The sequence below is a fragment of the Oncorhynchus mykiss genome, chromosome 8, assembly GCF_013265735.2.
Source record: "Oncorhynchus mykiss isolate Arlee chromosome 8, USDA_OmykA_1.1, whole genome shotgun sequence".
Classification (NCBI taxonomy): Eukaryota; Metazoa; Chordata; class Actinopteri; order Salmoniformes; family Salmonidae; genus Oncorhynchus; species Oncorhynchus mykiss.
The window spans coordinates 29,016,948-29,031,506 of record NC_048572.1 but is presented as its reverse complement, the minus strand read 5'-3'; the positions used below and the strand labels follow the sequence as shown (position 1 = coordinate 29,031,506).

The following is a 14,559-nucleotide window of genomic DNA, read 5'->3' as shown; positions in this document are numbered from 1 at the left end:
TTGAAGACAGCAGAGCTGTATTTGGAGGGCAGGTTGGTTAGGATGATATCCATGAGGGTGCCCGTGTTTACGGATTTGGGGTTGTACCTGGTGGGTTCATTGATCATTTGTGTGAGATTGAGAGCATCAAGTTTAGATTAGTTTCCCCAGCCCCGAGATTACCGTTCTCTTAGCAGCATTTTTTTTTTATATTGTATTATTTGTATGAGCCTTTCTTTTGAAAGTTTACACAAATAATGGTACAGTATGTTGAAAACTATTGTGTAGGCTATATTTAAAGAAATTAGCTTTTAAAACAATACAAATATATGTTCTTGGAATTAACCTACTCGATAGTCTGCAAAACTTAAATTGCTGTCTTGTGCTGGGCAACGGGTTTAATAGAGAATGCTGGTGACTCCTTACTCAACCCATTCATTCACTGCAATACAATACACTCTATATGGGAAATGTATTGAGTTGTAAAGAAACTACTACCTCATATAAACTGGGTTGGGAAACACTCAGTCGGGTCTCCACTAACCAAATACCTTTAGTTTTTGACGGGGATTGTGTCGCACGGCCCACTGCTGGCTTTTCGCTCCGCCCCCTCCATAACCCACAATGCAATTCACTGTTTTAGACTGTATATGGGATACATATTAGCTTGTAGAACTTTTCAACCTGTCTCAGCTAAAGTGGGATTAAAAATACTCATATGGTTAGTTTTTTAAGAGGGACTGTCGTGCATATCCAGCAGCACTTCAATCTCCACCCCCTCCATAGCCTACAATGCACTACACTATAATATGGGATACATATTAGGTTGAAGAGAGAACTTTTCTGCTTATTTCAGCTAAAGTGGGGAGGGAAATACTCAGTAGGGTCTCCGCTAACCAAATATGGTAAATTTTTTAGGGAGACTGCATCGCACAGGCTGCTGCTGGTTTTTCACCCAGCCACCTCCATAGCCTCCAAAGCAATCCACTTTAATAGAATGTACATGGGAATGGGATACATACTGGTTGCAGAGAGAGAACTTTTCTACCTGTCTCAGCTAAAGTCAGGTGGGAAATACTCAGTAGGGTCTCTACTAAGCAAATATGTGTCGTTTTGGAGGGGGACTGTTGTATGTACCTAGCACTTCGTTCTCCACCCACCCACCAATACAACACGATACACATCGTGTTTTAGAGAGAACTACCAACTTTAGCTAAAACGGGTAGAAAAGTTTTCTCTCTACAAGCCAATATGTAACCCATGTACTGTACCGTGTATTATGGTGTATTGCATTGGGGGCTATGGAGGGGGTGGAGAACGAAGTGCTGCTGGATATGTACGACACAATCGTCCTGCAAAACTACATATACAGTGGGGCAAAAAAGTATTTAGTCAGCCACCAATTGTGCAAGTTCTCCCACTTAAAAAGATGAGAGAGGCCTGTAATTTTCATCATAGGTACACTTGAACTATGACAGACAAAATTAGGAAAAAAAATCAAAAAAATCACATTGTAGGATTTTGTTATGATTTTATTTGCAAATTATGGTGGAAAATAAGTATTTAGCTGTATTTAGCTGAGACAGGTAAAATCTTTTTCTCTCTTACAGCCCAATATTCTCAACATACCAGTGTCAACATTGTATTTTTTCATTTTCATTATTGGTGTTAATACATTTTTTTCTTCATAAATGACTTATTGGATTTTGAATGAGTTATCCACTTTGCAATGTTTTGAAATGCGGCCTTTTATTTTGAAGGCTTCTTCATTACCATACGAATGTGACGTCGTTGTTTGTGCTGCTGGCAGAATGCTAGTTCCGGCATTAACTGAGAAGAGAAGAGTCCCTTGGTGAACAAGTATACAACCGGGATATTCAAGCGAATAAATGCCACCAAGTATGACTGAGAGCTCGGCGAATAAGTTGATAAATGGAGATGTTTGCCACCGGACCGCAAACGGTAAAAAATCTTCGGGAAGGAACGGTTTCGTGAAGAATCATTGTTTGTTCCAACAACCGCAACAGAAGAAGTATCGGCGCCCGAGTGAGAAGGTGAGGCCCACCCGTCAACGCTACCGCTACATAGGAATAGGGAAGAAACACTTGCCTTTGTTCACAAGTAGATTGAATAACCACAGCCCGACGAAGTATCAAACAGTTGAATAATTCGCTTCATTGTGTAGCTTTTATTACCTAGTCGTAGTTGTATTATTATAAGTTTGACAGGGTGGATGTTTTCTTACTAAACGATCAAGCCTCATAATTTGTGTACTGAGGGATAGGTTATGGGTGTTGTCAGATAGCAGCCTATGATTAGGCTATGTTTCATTGGTGAAAGTGAATAGGAAAGTTTACAGTACACAATCGACCACATCCTTGACTCATTTTGAACATTGTTTTTTTTTAGTTTTCCTCAGACACTTTTAAACTAATCATTGACATCATAAATTCACTCTTTTAAACTCAAAACACCTATAATGTTTGTTTTTTTACCTGATGACGTGATAATGCTGGTATGTGTGTAGTAGAACAGCATTTAGCAATAACTGTGTGTGTGTGTGTGTGTGTGTGTGTGTGAGAGAGAGAGATTGTAGAAGGGCTGGTCTCTGTTTACACTGACACTACTATGGAGAATACCAGTCAGCATGGGGAGGCAGAGCTTTTGTTGTGTAACAACTAGACAGGAGTACTTTGTCTCCCAGAAACGCACACACACCCCTCCCCGGGCAGCACACAAGCCTGCACCTGGGGAGAATGGCTGCTGGCTATGGGAGTGGGCCCTGGCAGTGCAGGAATGTCTCTGAGGAGAAAGATATGGAAGAGAGGGACGTGGTGGCAGTTGAGCCAAATTAGTCATTGAAGTTGTTAGGTTTGTGTCCCATCCTATATCCTGATATTACCAGGTTCTGACCACTAAATGGTGCTGTTCCTACTTTTAGGTGATATTTGTTATCAGTATAGTTCACCCAAATTACAAAATGACATTGGTTTCCTTACCCTGTAAGCAGTTTATGGACAAGGTATGACAGCGACCTATGCTTTGGTTTTGTTTACCTGGACACTGTTTATAAAGCTAACTTTTAAGCATGTGTGGCACAAATCCAATGCAAGTCTCTTTTGACCGTGTCTTTGGATTCCTTGTTTCTAACTCATTGTTTAAAAAAAACATCAAATTGTACGTCAGGTTGTAGAAGGGCTGGTCTCTGTTTACACTGACACTGCTATGGAGAATAGTTATTGAATATTATATGAATCCTCTAAATTAAAATGTCCAATTTGGGTGCAGTCAGTTAGCTTAATTTCTCAGAGGCAAAATAATGTTTCAGGAATGCTAATCTTATCTGTTTCTAACATACTGTACTGTAGGCTACATTTCCAGTTTCCACCCCAGGTTCAAAGCAGTCTCTTCTCACATGACAGTTGGTCTTAGGACCGTTTCTAATGCACAGCTATAAATGGTGCTCAAATAAGATCGGTCTGTTTTTAGTAGTCTGTGGTAGTGGACGTAGGGCCTAGGACACTAACTGCTTTCTCTGAAAGGCATTTTTCACTTTAAACATGAAGCAACTCTCTCTCTGTGCATTTCAGTTAGCCTAAAGGTCTAGTTGTTAGCAGTCAGACCTCAGGGTGTATGTTGATTAGTGGACAAGTTAGAGGGCTATTTCCTCATGTTTGTTCCCCGTGGGAGACAGACCCTGGTAGCCGGTTTGACCAGTTCTGAGCTCAGTTCAGAACAGCCTGTATGCGTGCAAACACATACACCACAAAGGTATTTCAGAGAGGAGCATGACTGGGTCACGTGTGGTTGCTAAGCAGCCAGGGGTTTAATGGGGGACGAGGCTGACTGACTTCAGGTCATTTGATTTCAGAGTATAGTTTTCAGGACAATAAACCACAGTTCAGCTCAGCCTCAATTGGAAACCTATGGATAACCCTCTGAGCCTAGGGGCTATGTAATCTGGCTTTTTATGGGGGGGAACAACCGCACTTATGTTTTTATGTTTCAAAAAATGTTTTATTGTATAACTTGAAATGGTCTTGGGTCTGTTTTTAGTCCCTCTGTGTTTTTAACAAACAATCTCTGAATAAAGAAGACCTGGGCCTATATTTCCTCATGTTTCCCTCTGAGTTGTTTTAATGTCCATAGAAAGGCTCGGCAAGCCTCTTAAATGTAGTTGTTAGACTCTCTTGATCTGGAAGCCAAGCTAAACACCTTTTTTTTTAAATGTTCACTCTCACAAATCACCCTAGATTCTATCCCTGGCCTATGTAATCAACGAGATAATAAGTTCACTCAAATGTCACTCGTTAATATTTTTCTCACCTTGGCTGTCACCCATGGGACAGAAGTAACTTCAACTGCCATTAGGGTACGCTTTGCTAAGCAACGACTAGGCCTACCCCAAAAACAATGGCGGTTCCGTGTCACCTTGTTTGGCGTTAACCGAATTTCGTGCAAAGATCAACACAAAATCTTCGTGCAAAGATCAACACAAAATCACTTTGAGGTAGTAACATCACCCACCGTCTTCTGTTGTCTGTGTATTTCTTCTTCTCCAGAACAACCATGTTGTGCGTAACACCAGCCTGTACAACCGGCCGTTTGTGGAGCAGTTTGAGGAGACTCCTCTGCTTGTGGCGGTTCTCACCTACGTGGGCTACGGCATCCTCACCATCTTCGGGTACCTCAGAGACTTCCTCCGCAACTGGGGTGTCGAGAACTGCCACGTGGCCAGAGAGAGGGACGAACAGAAGGTAAGAGATGCAGACAGTACTTTTGTTATATTTACTGTTGCGTTTTGGTCATTTAGCAGACACTCGTATCCAGAGTGTCTATACATTTTGTTTGTCTGTATTTTTCTAAAGAATAAGGTATTTGCCACTAACCACCTCACCGGCCCACCTTCCCAATCCTAACCTAATCATTAAGATCTGACCCTGTATCAGTGGATAGGGATAACTTCTACAGACTCCCTGCTCACCACTCTCACTCTGCTCCCACCCAAACTGACTTTTACTGGATTTGTTGCTTTGATGTAGACCCAACTATTACAATTCTAATATTTACTCAAGCGCTGTGTGAATAAGGTGCGTCTCCTTGGCGACAATCTTATTCGGATGTAGGAATATTAGACGTCTTTCAATTTGAACTTCATTGAAGTTGGTGATTACTACTGGTTTCAGATCTCAACACGAGAGAAATTGTCTGCCATGTTTTGTGTTCTGGTAAGGGCTCTGAGTGATGTCACGCACCCAAGAATTCTCAACCAATCACCCGATGGATAATGGCTTTTCTTCCGGCTATCCTACGAAAGGAAATGTTGCCATGTAACACAGGAATGTGTGAAAAAGCTAACTCAAGGCAGATTCCACAATATCTTTTTCACAACCTTTATGCTCAGTGCAACCGTTATGTCCTAACAATTACTCAAGGAAGGTTCCAGAACAGAGTAAGCGTTTCCCAAACCTGTTATTTGTAAACAGCAATGCTCAGTGCAAGCTATGTCAAACGAGCTCTCTGAAAGCTTGAAAGAAAGACACACCTGTGTTGCTTGGATTGATCCAGACCTAGCTAATCATTCTAACGTATGACAGTGATCTCTCTCTCTCTGTCTGTGTTGTAGGACTTTGTTCCGCTGTACCAGGACTTTGAGAACTTCTACACCAGGAATCTATACATGCGTATCCGTGACAACTGGAACAGGCCTATCTGCAGTGTCCCTGGAGCCAAGATGGACCTGGTGGAGAGAACCTCCAAAGACTACAACTGGACGTTCGAGTGAGTCGCGCACCCTAACAGGGCTTACTTATAGTGTGTGTGGGGGGGGCTACTACGAGACCATTTGTTTGGCGCTGTAGCCTAGGGCCCAGCCCTAGAAAATCATGGGAGTAGCTCGGGAGACAAGATGTGTGTGGATGGATGGGTTGGTTCTTCTATCCTTGTGGGTACCTAAAATCCCCCAAAAGAAAAACAAGGAAAATTCTCCCTTGTGGGGACATTTCCCACATCCCCATGAGGATAAAGGCTATTTTAAGCTTAGATTTAGGGTTACAATTAGGGTTACAATTAGGGTTACAATTAGGGTTACAATTATGGTCAGGGTGAGAGGAAGAATAGTGGTCATGGGTTGGGTTACTGGTTAAAGTTTAGAGTTAGGGAAAATAGAATTTTGAATGGAAACACATTTTAGGTCCCCACGAGGATAGAATACCAAAATGTGTGTGTCCTTACCTACCTACGTCAAAAAAAAAAAAAAAAAAAATTTTTTGGTAAGTTTCACTGGTGAGACTATTTTAACTTGACTGCTGAAATGCCAAACATTTTAGGACCGTATCAAAAGACTAATGGAAAGAAATATCAAAATATATATTTTTCCTCTTTTTGTGAGGGGAGACTGTCGGGACAGATGTGATGAATACAGTTGGTGGTTTCTATCCAGCACATGTTGACCTCTTTCACTCTTAGCTAGGCCCTATTTGATTTTATTAGCTTATTTTCCACAACCAAATGTAAGTGTTAGGGAACCCATCACGTCAAGATGCAGTTCAAAAACAAAACCTATTCAAACACGTTTAGCCAGTAGGGTATTTAATTTAGCTGCCTGGCAAAAATGAGAAGTACTGTATAAAACCAAAAAAACAAAGGAAACCCCTTCATATTGTCATGGGTTTGTTCTCTTTTTGACACTGGTTTGTTTAATACTTCCATGTCTTGTCAGAGTTGCTCAAAGTTGTCTCTTTGTCTGCCAGACACACAGGCAAGGTGGTGAAAGACGTGATCAACATGGGTTCTTATAACTACCTGGGCTTTGCTGAGAACACTGGGAGCTGTGCTGACAATGCCACAGGGTCAACACACAAGTACGGTGTGGGAGTGGGCAGCACCCGCTCTGAGATGGGTAAGACCTGGTTATAATAACCTTCTTGTGGGGGGGGGGACATTTGCTTTGATACACTCATATCTGTGGACCTCTGTAGCTCCGGTATAGCATGGTCCTTGCAATGGCTGTATGGTGGGTTCGATTCCCGATACCGCCCGAACAGTCAAATCAAATTTATTTATATAGCCCTTCGTACATCAGCTGATATCTCAAAGTGCTGTACAGAAACCCAGCCTAAAACCCCAAACAGCAAGCAATGCAGGTGTAGAAGCACGGTGGCTAGGAAAAACTCCCTAGAAAGGCCAAAACCTAGGAAGAAACCTAGAGAGGAACCAGGCTATGTGGGGTGGCCAGTCCTCTTCTGGCTGTGCCGGGTGGAGATTATAACAAAACATGGTCAAGATGTTCAAATGTTCATAAATGACCAGCATGGTCGAATAATAATAAGGCAGAACAGTTGAAACTGGAGCAGCAGCACAGCCAGGTGGACTGGGGACAGCAAGGAGTCATCATGTCAGGTATTCCTGGGGCATGGTCCTAGGGCTTAGGTCCTCCGAGAGAGAGAAAGAAAGAGAGAATTAGAGAGAGCATATGTGGGATGGCCAGTCCTCTTCTGGCTGTGCCGGGTGGAGATTATAACAGAACATGGCCAAGATGTTCAAATGTTCATAAATGACCAGCATGGTCGAATAATAATAAGGCAGAACAGTTGAAACTGGAGCAGCAGCACAGCCAGGTGGACTGGGGACAGCAAGGAGTCATCATGTCAAGTAGTCCTGGGGCATGGTCCTAGGGCTCAGGTCCTCCGAGAGAGAGAAAGAGAGGAGAGAATTAGAGAACGCACACTTAGATTCACACAGGACACCAAATAGGACAGGAGAAGTACTCCAGATATAACAAACTGACCCTAGCCCCCCGACACAAACTACTGCAGCATAAATACTGGAGTCTATTCACGCGTGTGCTAAATGGCATATGCTATCTAAAACGAAGCACAGATATGAAGCATGCACTAGTACAGACAAGCTGCTCCGCTCAATTTGTTGTTGGTCTTGTTTCTCCCATATTCTTTGTGGTTTTGTCATTTTTAAAGAAACAAGGAAACAAAAGGCACGTCCTCTGTTATTATGTACCACACAATGACAGAGCACCGAATATAATGACATGTTGGACATACACTGAGTGTACAAAACATTAGGAACACTTGCTCTTTCCATGAGCGTCTGACCAGGGGAAAGCTATGATCCCTTATTGATGTCATTTTTTAAATCCACTTCAATCAGTGTAGATGAAGGGGATGAGACCAATAATCTGAACTGAAAAGCACACATATTTTGGAATTTCTGTGCATCCTTGACAACCGCTAATCAATATCCAAAAACCGCACACTTTTTTTTTTCCCCCCCTTGAACTTGCACCTCATCTTCTCTCTTTTGGCAGGGGAAACGGTGTTGCGTTAGTCTAGTGTGTGGTGTGGGAATAATGACAAGCGACTCTGGAGAGCTTTGTGTTCACATTGCCCTAAAAAGGGAATCGGACCGCAAACTGAAATCCGACCACCTCCGAGATGGTCTCCGTTTGGGCTCTTTTGAGTGATCCGAGTTCATTTTGAAGTGTACACACTGCATAAAAATTGTCTGAAAGGGTCCAAGTGTGAAAACGCCCATAGAGCATCACTGTTACTGATATGGATAGTTATGTTCGTGCATCTTTATTGACGTCATGCACTTTACATTGACATGAACACTTGTTCATAGACTCAGCGATAGGATGTAGATGCAGTAAGTAAACAGCATAGTGGGTCAATTTCAACGTGGGAGGCTCAACTTCTCCTGGTGCCCTGGCTACCACACTGTGAACCTGTGCACGTGCGTAGATACTGTGTGAGAGAGAAGTCTTGCATCTCACTTATCTCAATATCTGCGGTGCTGCTGGTGGCAATGTCATTTAGCTGAGTTGACCTTTTTACAGTAAGGCCTTATTCTATTGGCATGTTCTGCTGTCTCAAGGTAACCTGGACATCCATGAGGAGTTGGAGCAGCTGGTTGCTAGGTTCCTGGGGGTGGAGTCATCCATGGCGTTTGGGATGGGCTTCGCTACCAACTCCATGAACATTCCTGCTCTCGCTGGGAAGGTAGGAATTCTGCAGGAATGCCTCGCCACATTTCCATCCACAGTTTTAATGCAAGTAAAGTACAACCATATAAAAAAACTTTTAAAAACACGAAAGCTGTGATGGAAGTTTTGGTACACTCTTTTTATGTCGGTAACATTCATTATGCGAGAAATAGCGACGTAAGCGCCTTTATGCTCAAATATTTATTTAATGACCATCAAATCGAAGTAAACTTTGAGTCACGCGATCTGGTGTGTAGTACGCTTACTACGATTCAGGAAAGCATGCAGTTTATTAGGCTACAGATTAAATACATTTTGATGAACTTCACGGGGTGGTGAAAGTGCAAGGTGATGAGCTTGATGCTCCTTTCCAATAAATATCGAAGGTTTTATTCTGGTGACATGATGATCAATGCTTTTCCATAATAATCTCATCATGTAGACTCCGCCCACAGCCTATCCGCCCACAGCCTATCCGCCCACAGCCTATCCGCCCACAGCCTATCCGCCCACAGCCTATCCGCCCACAGCCTATCCGCACTGTAACTGCAAGCTGTTGGCTCGAGTGACGTTACCAAGGCCGGAGTAGACACAGTTGCTAATTAACGCCACAGTTTTTGTGACAAATCTATCAGTATGGTTGAAACGTGCATATTTCTTTATGCGGATTGTAGGATATTTGCATGAAAATCTGTCGCCAATTGGATGTAAACTTAGCTTATGTATCACTTTTATCCGTGTGTGTGTGTGCCTTTCTCACTTTCTCTCTCCCTCTTTCCTCTCACTTTCTGTAAGTCAATGTATTAAAGTAACTTTTCCTTCCCTGAAATGATCGCTGTTGGGCACACAGCGTATTTCCTTTTGGTGGTGAAAACATGTTATGTTTTCATTCACCAGTTGTACGTTGGTCTTAAAGGGTTAACGCCATTCCAAAACAATCTAGTTTCCTCCATGTGTTCTCAAAACATTGAGATACGGGGTAGTCAATTGTCATAATGCCTGACGACACCAATGGCCCTGAGGGTAGTAGCATATGAAGTAGTGTCGGGAGACTTTATGATAGCATCGTCGATCAACGATGATTGACAGCCATTGTCGACGGTGACGACTTTGTGATGTGACAGACAATAGTTTAGCCTATTTGAACTTGACTGGCGCTGCTCAGTAAAAAACGGAGTCTCGGATTGCACAGCAGGGCAGTACACAAGATACAGTTGAAGTCGAAGTTTACACACCTTAGCCAAATATATTTAATCTCAGTTTTTCACAATTCCTGACATTTAATCCTAGTAAAAATTCCCTGTTTTAGGTCAGTTAGGATCACCACTTTATGTGGAATTAGAGGTCGACCGATTATGATTTTTCAATGCCGATGCCGATTAATCGGCCGTTTTTTATTTTATTTATTTATTTGTAATAATGACAATTACAACAATACTGAATGAACACTTATTTTAACTTAATATAATACATCAATAAAATCAATTTAGCCTCAAGTAAATAATGAAACATGTTTAAATAATGCAAAAACAAAGTGTTGGAGAAGAAAGTAAAAGTGCAATATGTGCTATGTAAAAAAGCTAACGTTCCTTGCTCAGAACATGAGCACATATGAAAGCTGGTGGTTCCTTTTAACATGAGTCTTCAATATTCCCATGTAATAAGTTTTAGGTTGTAGTTATTATAGGAATTGTATAACTATTTCCCTCTATACTATTTGTATTTCATTAACCTTTGACTATTGGATGTTCTTATAGGCACTTTAGTATTGCCAGTGTAACAGTATAGCTTCCGTCCCTCTCTTCGCTCCTCCCTGGGCTCGAACCAGCAACACAACGACAACAGCCACCCTCAAAGCAGCGTTACCCATGCAGAGCAAGGGGAACAACTGCTAGAAGGCTCAGAGCGAGTGACGTTTGAAACGCTATTAGCGCACGCTAACTAGCTAGCCATTTCACTTCGGTTACACCAGCATCATCTCAGGAATTGATAGGCTTGAAGTCATAAACAGCGCAATGCTTGATGCACAACGAAGAGCTGCTGGCAAAACGCACGAAAGTGCTGTTTGAATGAATGTTTACGCGCCTGCTTCTGCCTACCACCGCTCAGTCAGATACTTAGATACTTGTATGCTTGTATGCTCAGTCAGATTATATGCAACGCAGGATACGCTAGATAATATCTAGTAATATCATCAACCATGTGTAGTTAACTAGTGATTATGATTGATTGTTTTTATAAGATAAGTTTAATTCTAGCTAGCAACTTACCTTTGCTTACTGCATTCGCGTAGCAGGTAGTCTCCTTGTGGAGTGCAGCGAGAGAGAGGCAGGTCGTTATTGCGTTGGACTAGTTAACTGTAAGGTTGCCCCGAGCTGACGAGGTGAAAATCTGTCGTTCTGCCCCTGAACGAGGCAGTTAACCCACCGTTCCTAGGCCGTCATTGAAAATAAGAATGTGTTTCTAACTGACTTGCCTAGTTAAATAAAGGTATATATTTTTTAAACCATTTTTTTTAAATCGGCGCCCAAAAATACAGATTTCCGATTGTCGACCTCTAGTCAGAATAATAGTAGAGAGAATTATTTCTTTCAGCTTTTATTTATTTCATTACATTCACAGTGGGTCAGAAGTTTACATACACTCAATTAGTAATTGGTAGCATTGCCTATAAATTGTTTAACTTGGGTCAAACGTTTCGGGTAGCCTTCCACAAGCTTCCCACAATATGTTGGGTGAATGTTGGCCCATTCCTCCTGACAGAGCTGGTGTAACTGAGTCGGGTTTGTAGGCCTCCTTTCTCGCACACGCTTTTTCAGTTCTGCACACAAATGTTCTATAGGATTAAGACAGGGAATTTAAATGTTAGGAATTGTGAAAAACAGAGTTTTTAAATGTATTTGGCTAAGGTGTACGTAAACTTCCGGCTTCAACTGTATCTCCTACTAGGCCTATCATAAAAGCCTTAAGACAACTTAAAGTTATGAACAGTAGCTCATTTCCCCAATTTTCTAGGCTACGAAGGCGTTGCCCTAGAGTTGTTGTGGCTTTCAAGAATGAAGGGCTATAGCCTAGGCTTCTCAATCACAGCTTTATGAGAGATGGCACAAACAATTAAAGGCCATGATGTATAACTTAACTCGCTACGGTAAGACTGTTCCTCATCAGACAGTCACTGCTCCATCATGTGCGTGCCACGCACACACACACCTGTTCTGCAATTCCACCAGAAAGGAATATTCGAAAACATTTGCTATTGCCTGCACTTAGCCTCTTCCCAAGCTTTCAACATCATCTTTCGCCATGATTTGTCCAGTTAAATTTGATTTTGCGCTACAGCCTAACTGTCTTTTTAGCAGAGCTTTTAGGTTATGTTTGAGTTGTTGTATTTAAATGGCCAATGGGGGCGATAGCATCGTATATCACTGATTTTTATGGTACATAATCATCATAGGACAAAGGTTGACATCGCTGAACCCTACCTCCTTGCTCTGACTACTGCTAGCTACGTTATTGAGGAAAAAATGTACTTTATGTGCCTGTGATAAGTGGTTGTCCCACCTAGCTATCTTAAGATGAATACACTAATTGTAAGTGTCTGCAAAATGACTACAATGTGAAAAGTAGGAAGCGCTCTGTGTCAGACACATTCACTCTCTCGCTCTGTGTGTGTGTGTGTGCGTGCGTGTGTGAGTGTGTGTGTGTGTGTGTGTGTGTGAGTGTGTTGACAGAAAGTAAAATGAAATTACCCCAGGGTACTTTAACTGTTGACTTTTCGGGAGACTAAAGAAAAAATGAACACTGTTTCTGTGTAAAGCTGATAGATGTATGAACGGGACAAACAAACAATAGGCTTACGTTTTACCATGAGCCAATTGGAAGGGAAGCTGGGGATGGTTAGGTGGCCGTGATGGTATGAGGGCCAGTTTGGGAATTTAGCCAGGACCCCGGTGTTAACACCCCTATTCTTATGATAAGTGTCATGGGATTTTTAGTGACCACAGAGAGTCAGGACACCTGTCTAACGTCCCATCTAAAAGACCACAACCTACATAAGGCAATGTCCCCAATCACTGCCCTGGGGCATTGGGATATTATTATTTATTTTTGGACCAGAGGAAAAAGTGACTCCTACTGGCCCTCCAACACCATTTCCAGCAGCATCTGGTCTCCCATCCAGGGATGTAGTGCCGCGCGATCGCGCAGTCCATATTTTTGGTGCGTATAGCTGTTTTGTGTTCAGCTACTCTTCAAGTGCGCGTTTTGTCTGACTAATGTGAACAAGCCCACGTGGGCATTTGAGTGTGTAAATAGAATGTGTTGTACCCTCTCTTACACACACGTGGTCGTCCTCGTGAGAGTAAGAACACACATTTCCTGTCCTGACGGACATCGGAACCACTGGTTAGAGAGGAGGTAAAGGTCCAGAATTCTTAAACCCAGTCGGTCTCTCTCTCTCGTTCTTCCTCCTTTCCTCACTTCTTCTTGTAAATTGTGTCATTGAATAATGAGCTCATTCTGCTCAATCATTCATTCACTAGATGATTAAATTGTGTAACCTGTCCTGCGGTAACTATGCAACGGTGTGTGGTGTCATGTGATGGCCGAGGTGTCACTGACTGTGAGACTGTCTGTAAAGCCCTCCCCTTCAGGGAAGCTGTCCTGTATACCACTTTAGTTCTTCAGTATATTATATTGCTGTGTAAATACATTTGATTGATATTAAGTGATTCTAGGGCTGTTTGATGTAATATATTGTATGAGTTACTTGATTTAAGACAATGGCTCCTATAAGGAGTCTACGCCATTGAATGTCCTCCATCGCTCTGTAAGGGGCAAGTTTGAATATGTTGTATGAAAATACCTTCTGTAAATTTATTTGTTATTTCCAGGGCTGTTTGATTCTGAGTGATGAGTTGAACCACGCCTCTCTGGCGCTGGGGGCGCGGCTCTCTGGCGCCACCATCCGCGTCTTCAAACACAACAGTGAGTACACTTAAAACTAGTTCCACTCAACTAAGGCCACTACACACTGGGGGGAAACTAGACAATAAGAATTCCACAAAGGCTGTGTTTTTGGTGTGTTTTTACCTGGCACCAGTAGTGGGTGTGCCCGTCGGCGACACCTGTCACACACGTTTACCGTTCCATAATCTACTGTTCCTCCCTTGGTAATCAGTTCGGTGTGTCACGTAATAGAAGCATTACCAATAGTCTGCTCCTTGTTCATGCCAAGGTTTTTGTTTTCGACTCCTCTGAGACTGGGTGTCAGTCTGTGTTTGTCAGCTGGTTGTCTTATCACGGATACAATGTAGCGTTGTTGAACGTCAAAAAAAACATTCAGGTATTTCCCAGCTGCATTATTCACACCCTGTCTATGTCCTAGTCTTCTCTAACACCGTTCTGTCGGTCTCTGCTCCCAGATATGGTGAGTCTAGAGAAGCTGTTGAGAGATGCCATTGTTCACGGCCAGCCTAGAACACACAGGCCCTGGAAGAAGATGCTCATTCTGGTCGAGGGAATCTACAGGTAGTCTACCTTTTTTTTTATTTTTTAGAAAGACTAACAGATTCTAACCC

General features: G+C 42.4%; 1 protein-coding gene across 1 annotated transcript; it reads left to right on the top strand.

The window, feature by feature from the left end:
* The first annotated feature begins 1,790 nt into the window (after window positions 1-1,790).
* On the top strand, window positions 1,791-6,224 carry lcb2 (Serine palmitoyltransferase 2). Its single transcript, NM_001165131.2, is given in 3 exon segments — window positions 1,791-2,033; window positions 4,542-4,736; window positions 5,606-6,224. Coding segments are annotated over 3 exon segments (519 nt in total). The 5' UTR covers window positions 1,791-1,868; the 3' UTR covers window positions 5,765-6,224.
* The last annotated feature ends 8,335 nt before the right edge of the window (window positions 6,225-14,559 follow it).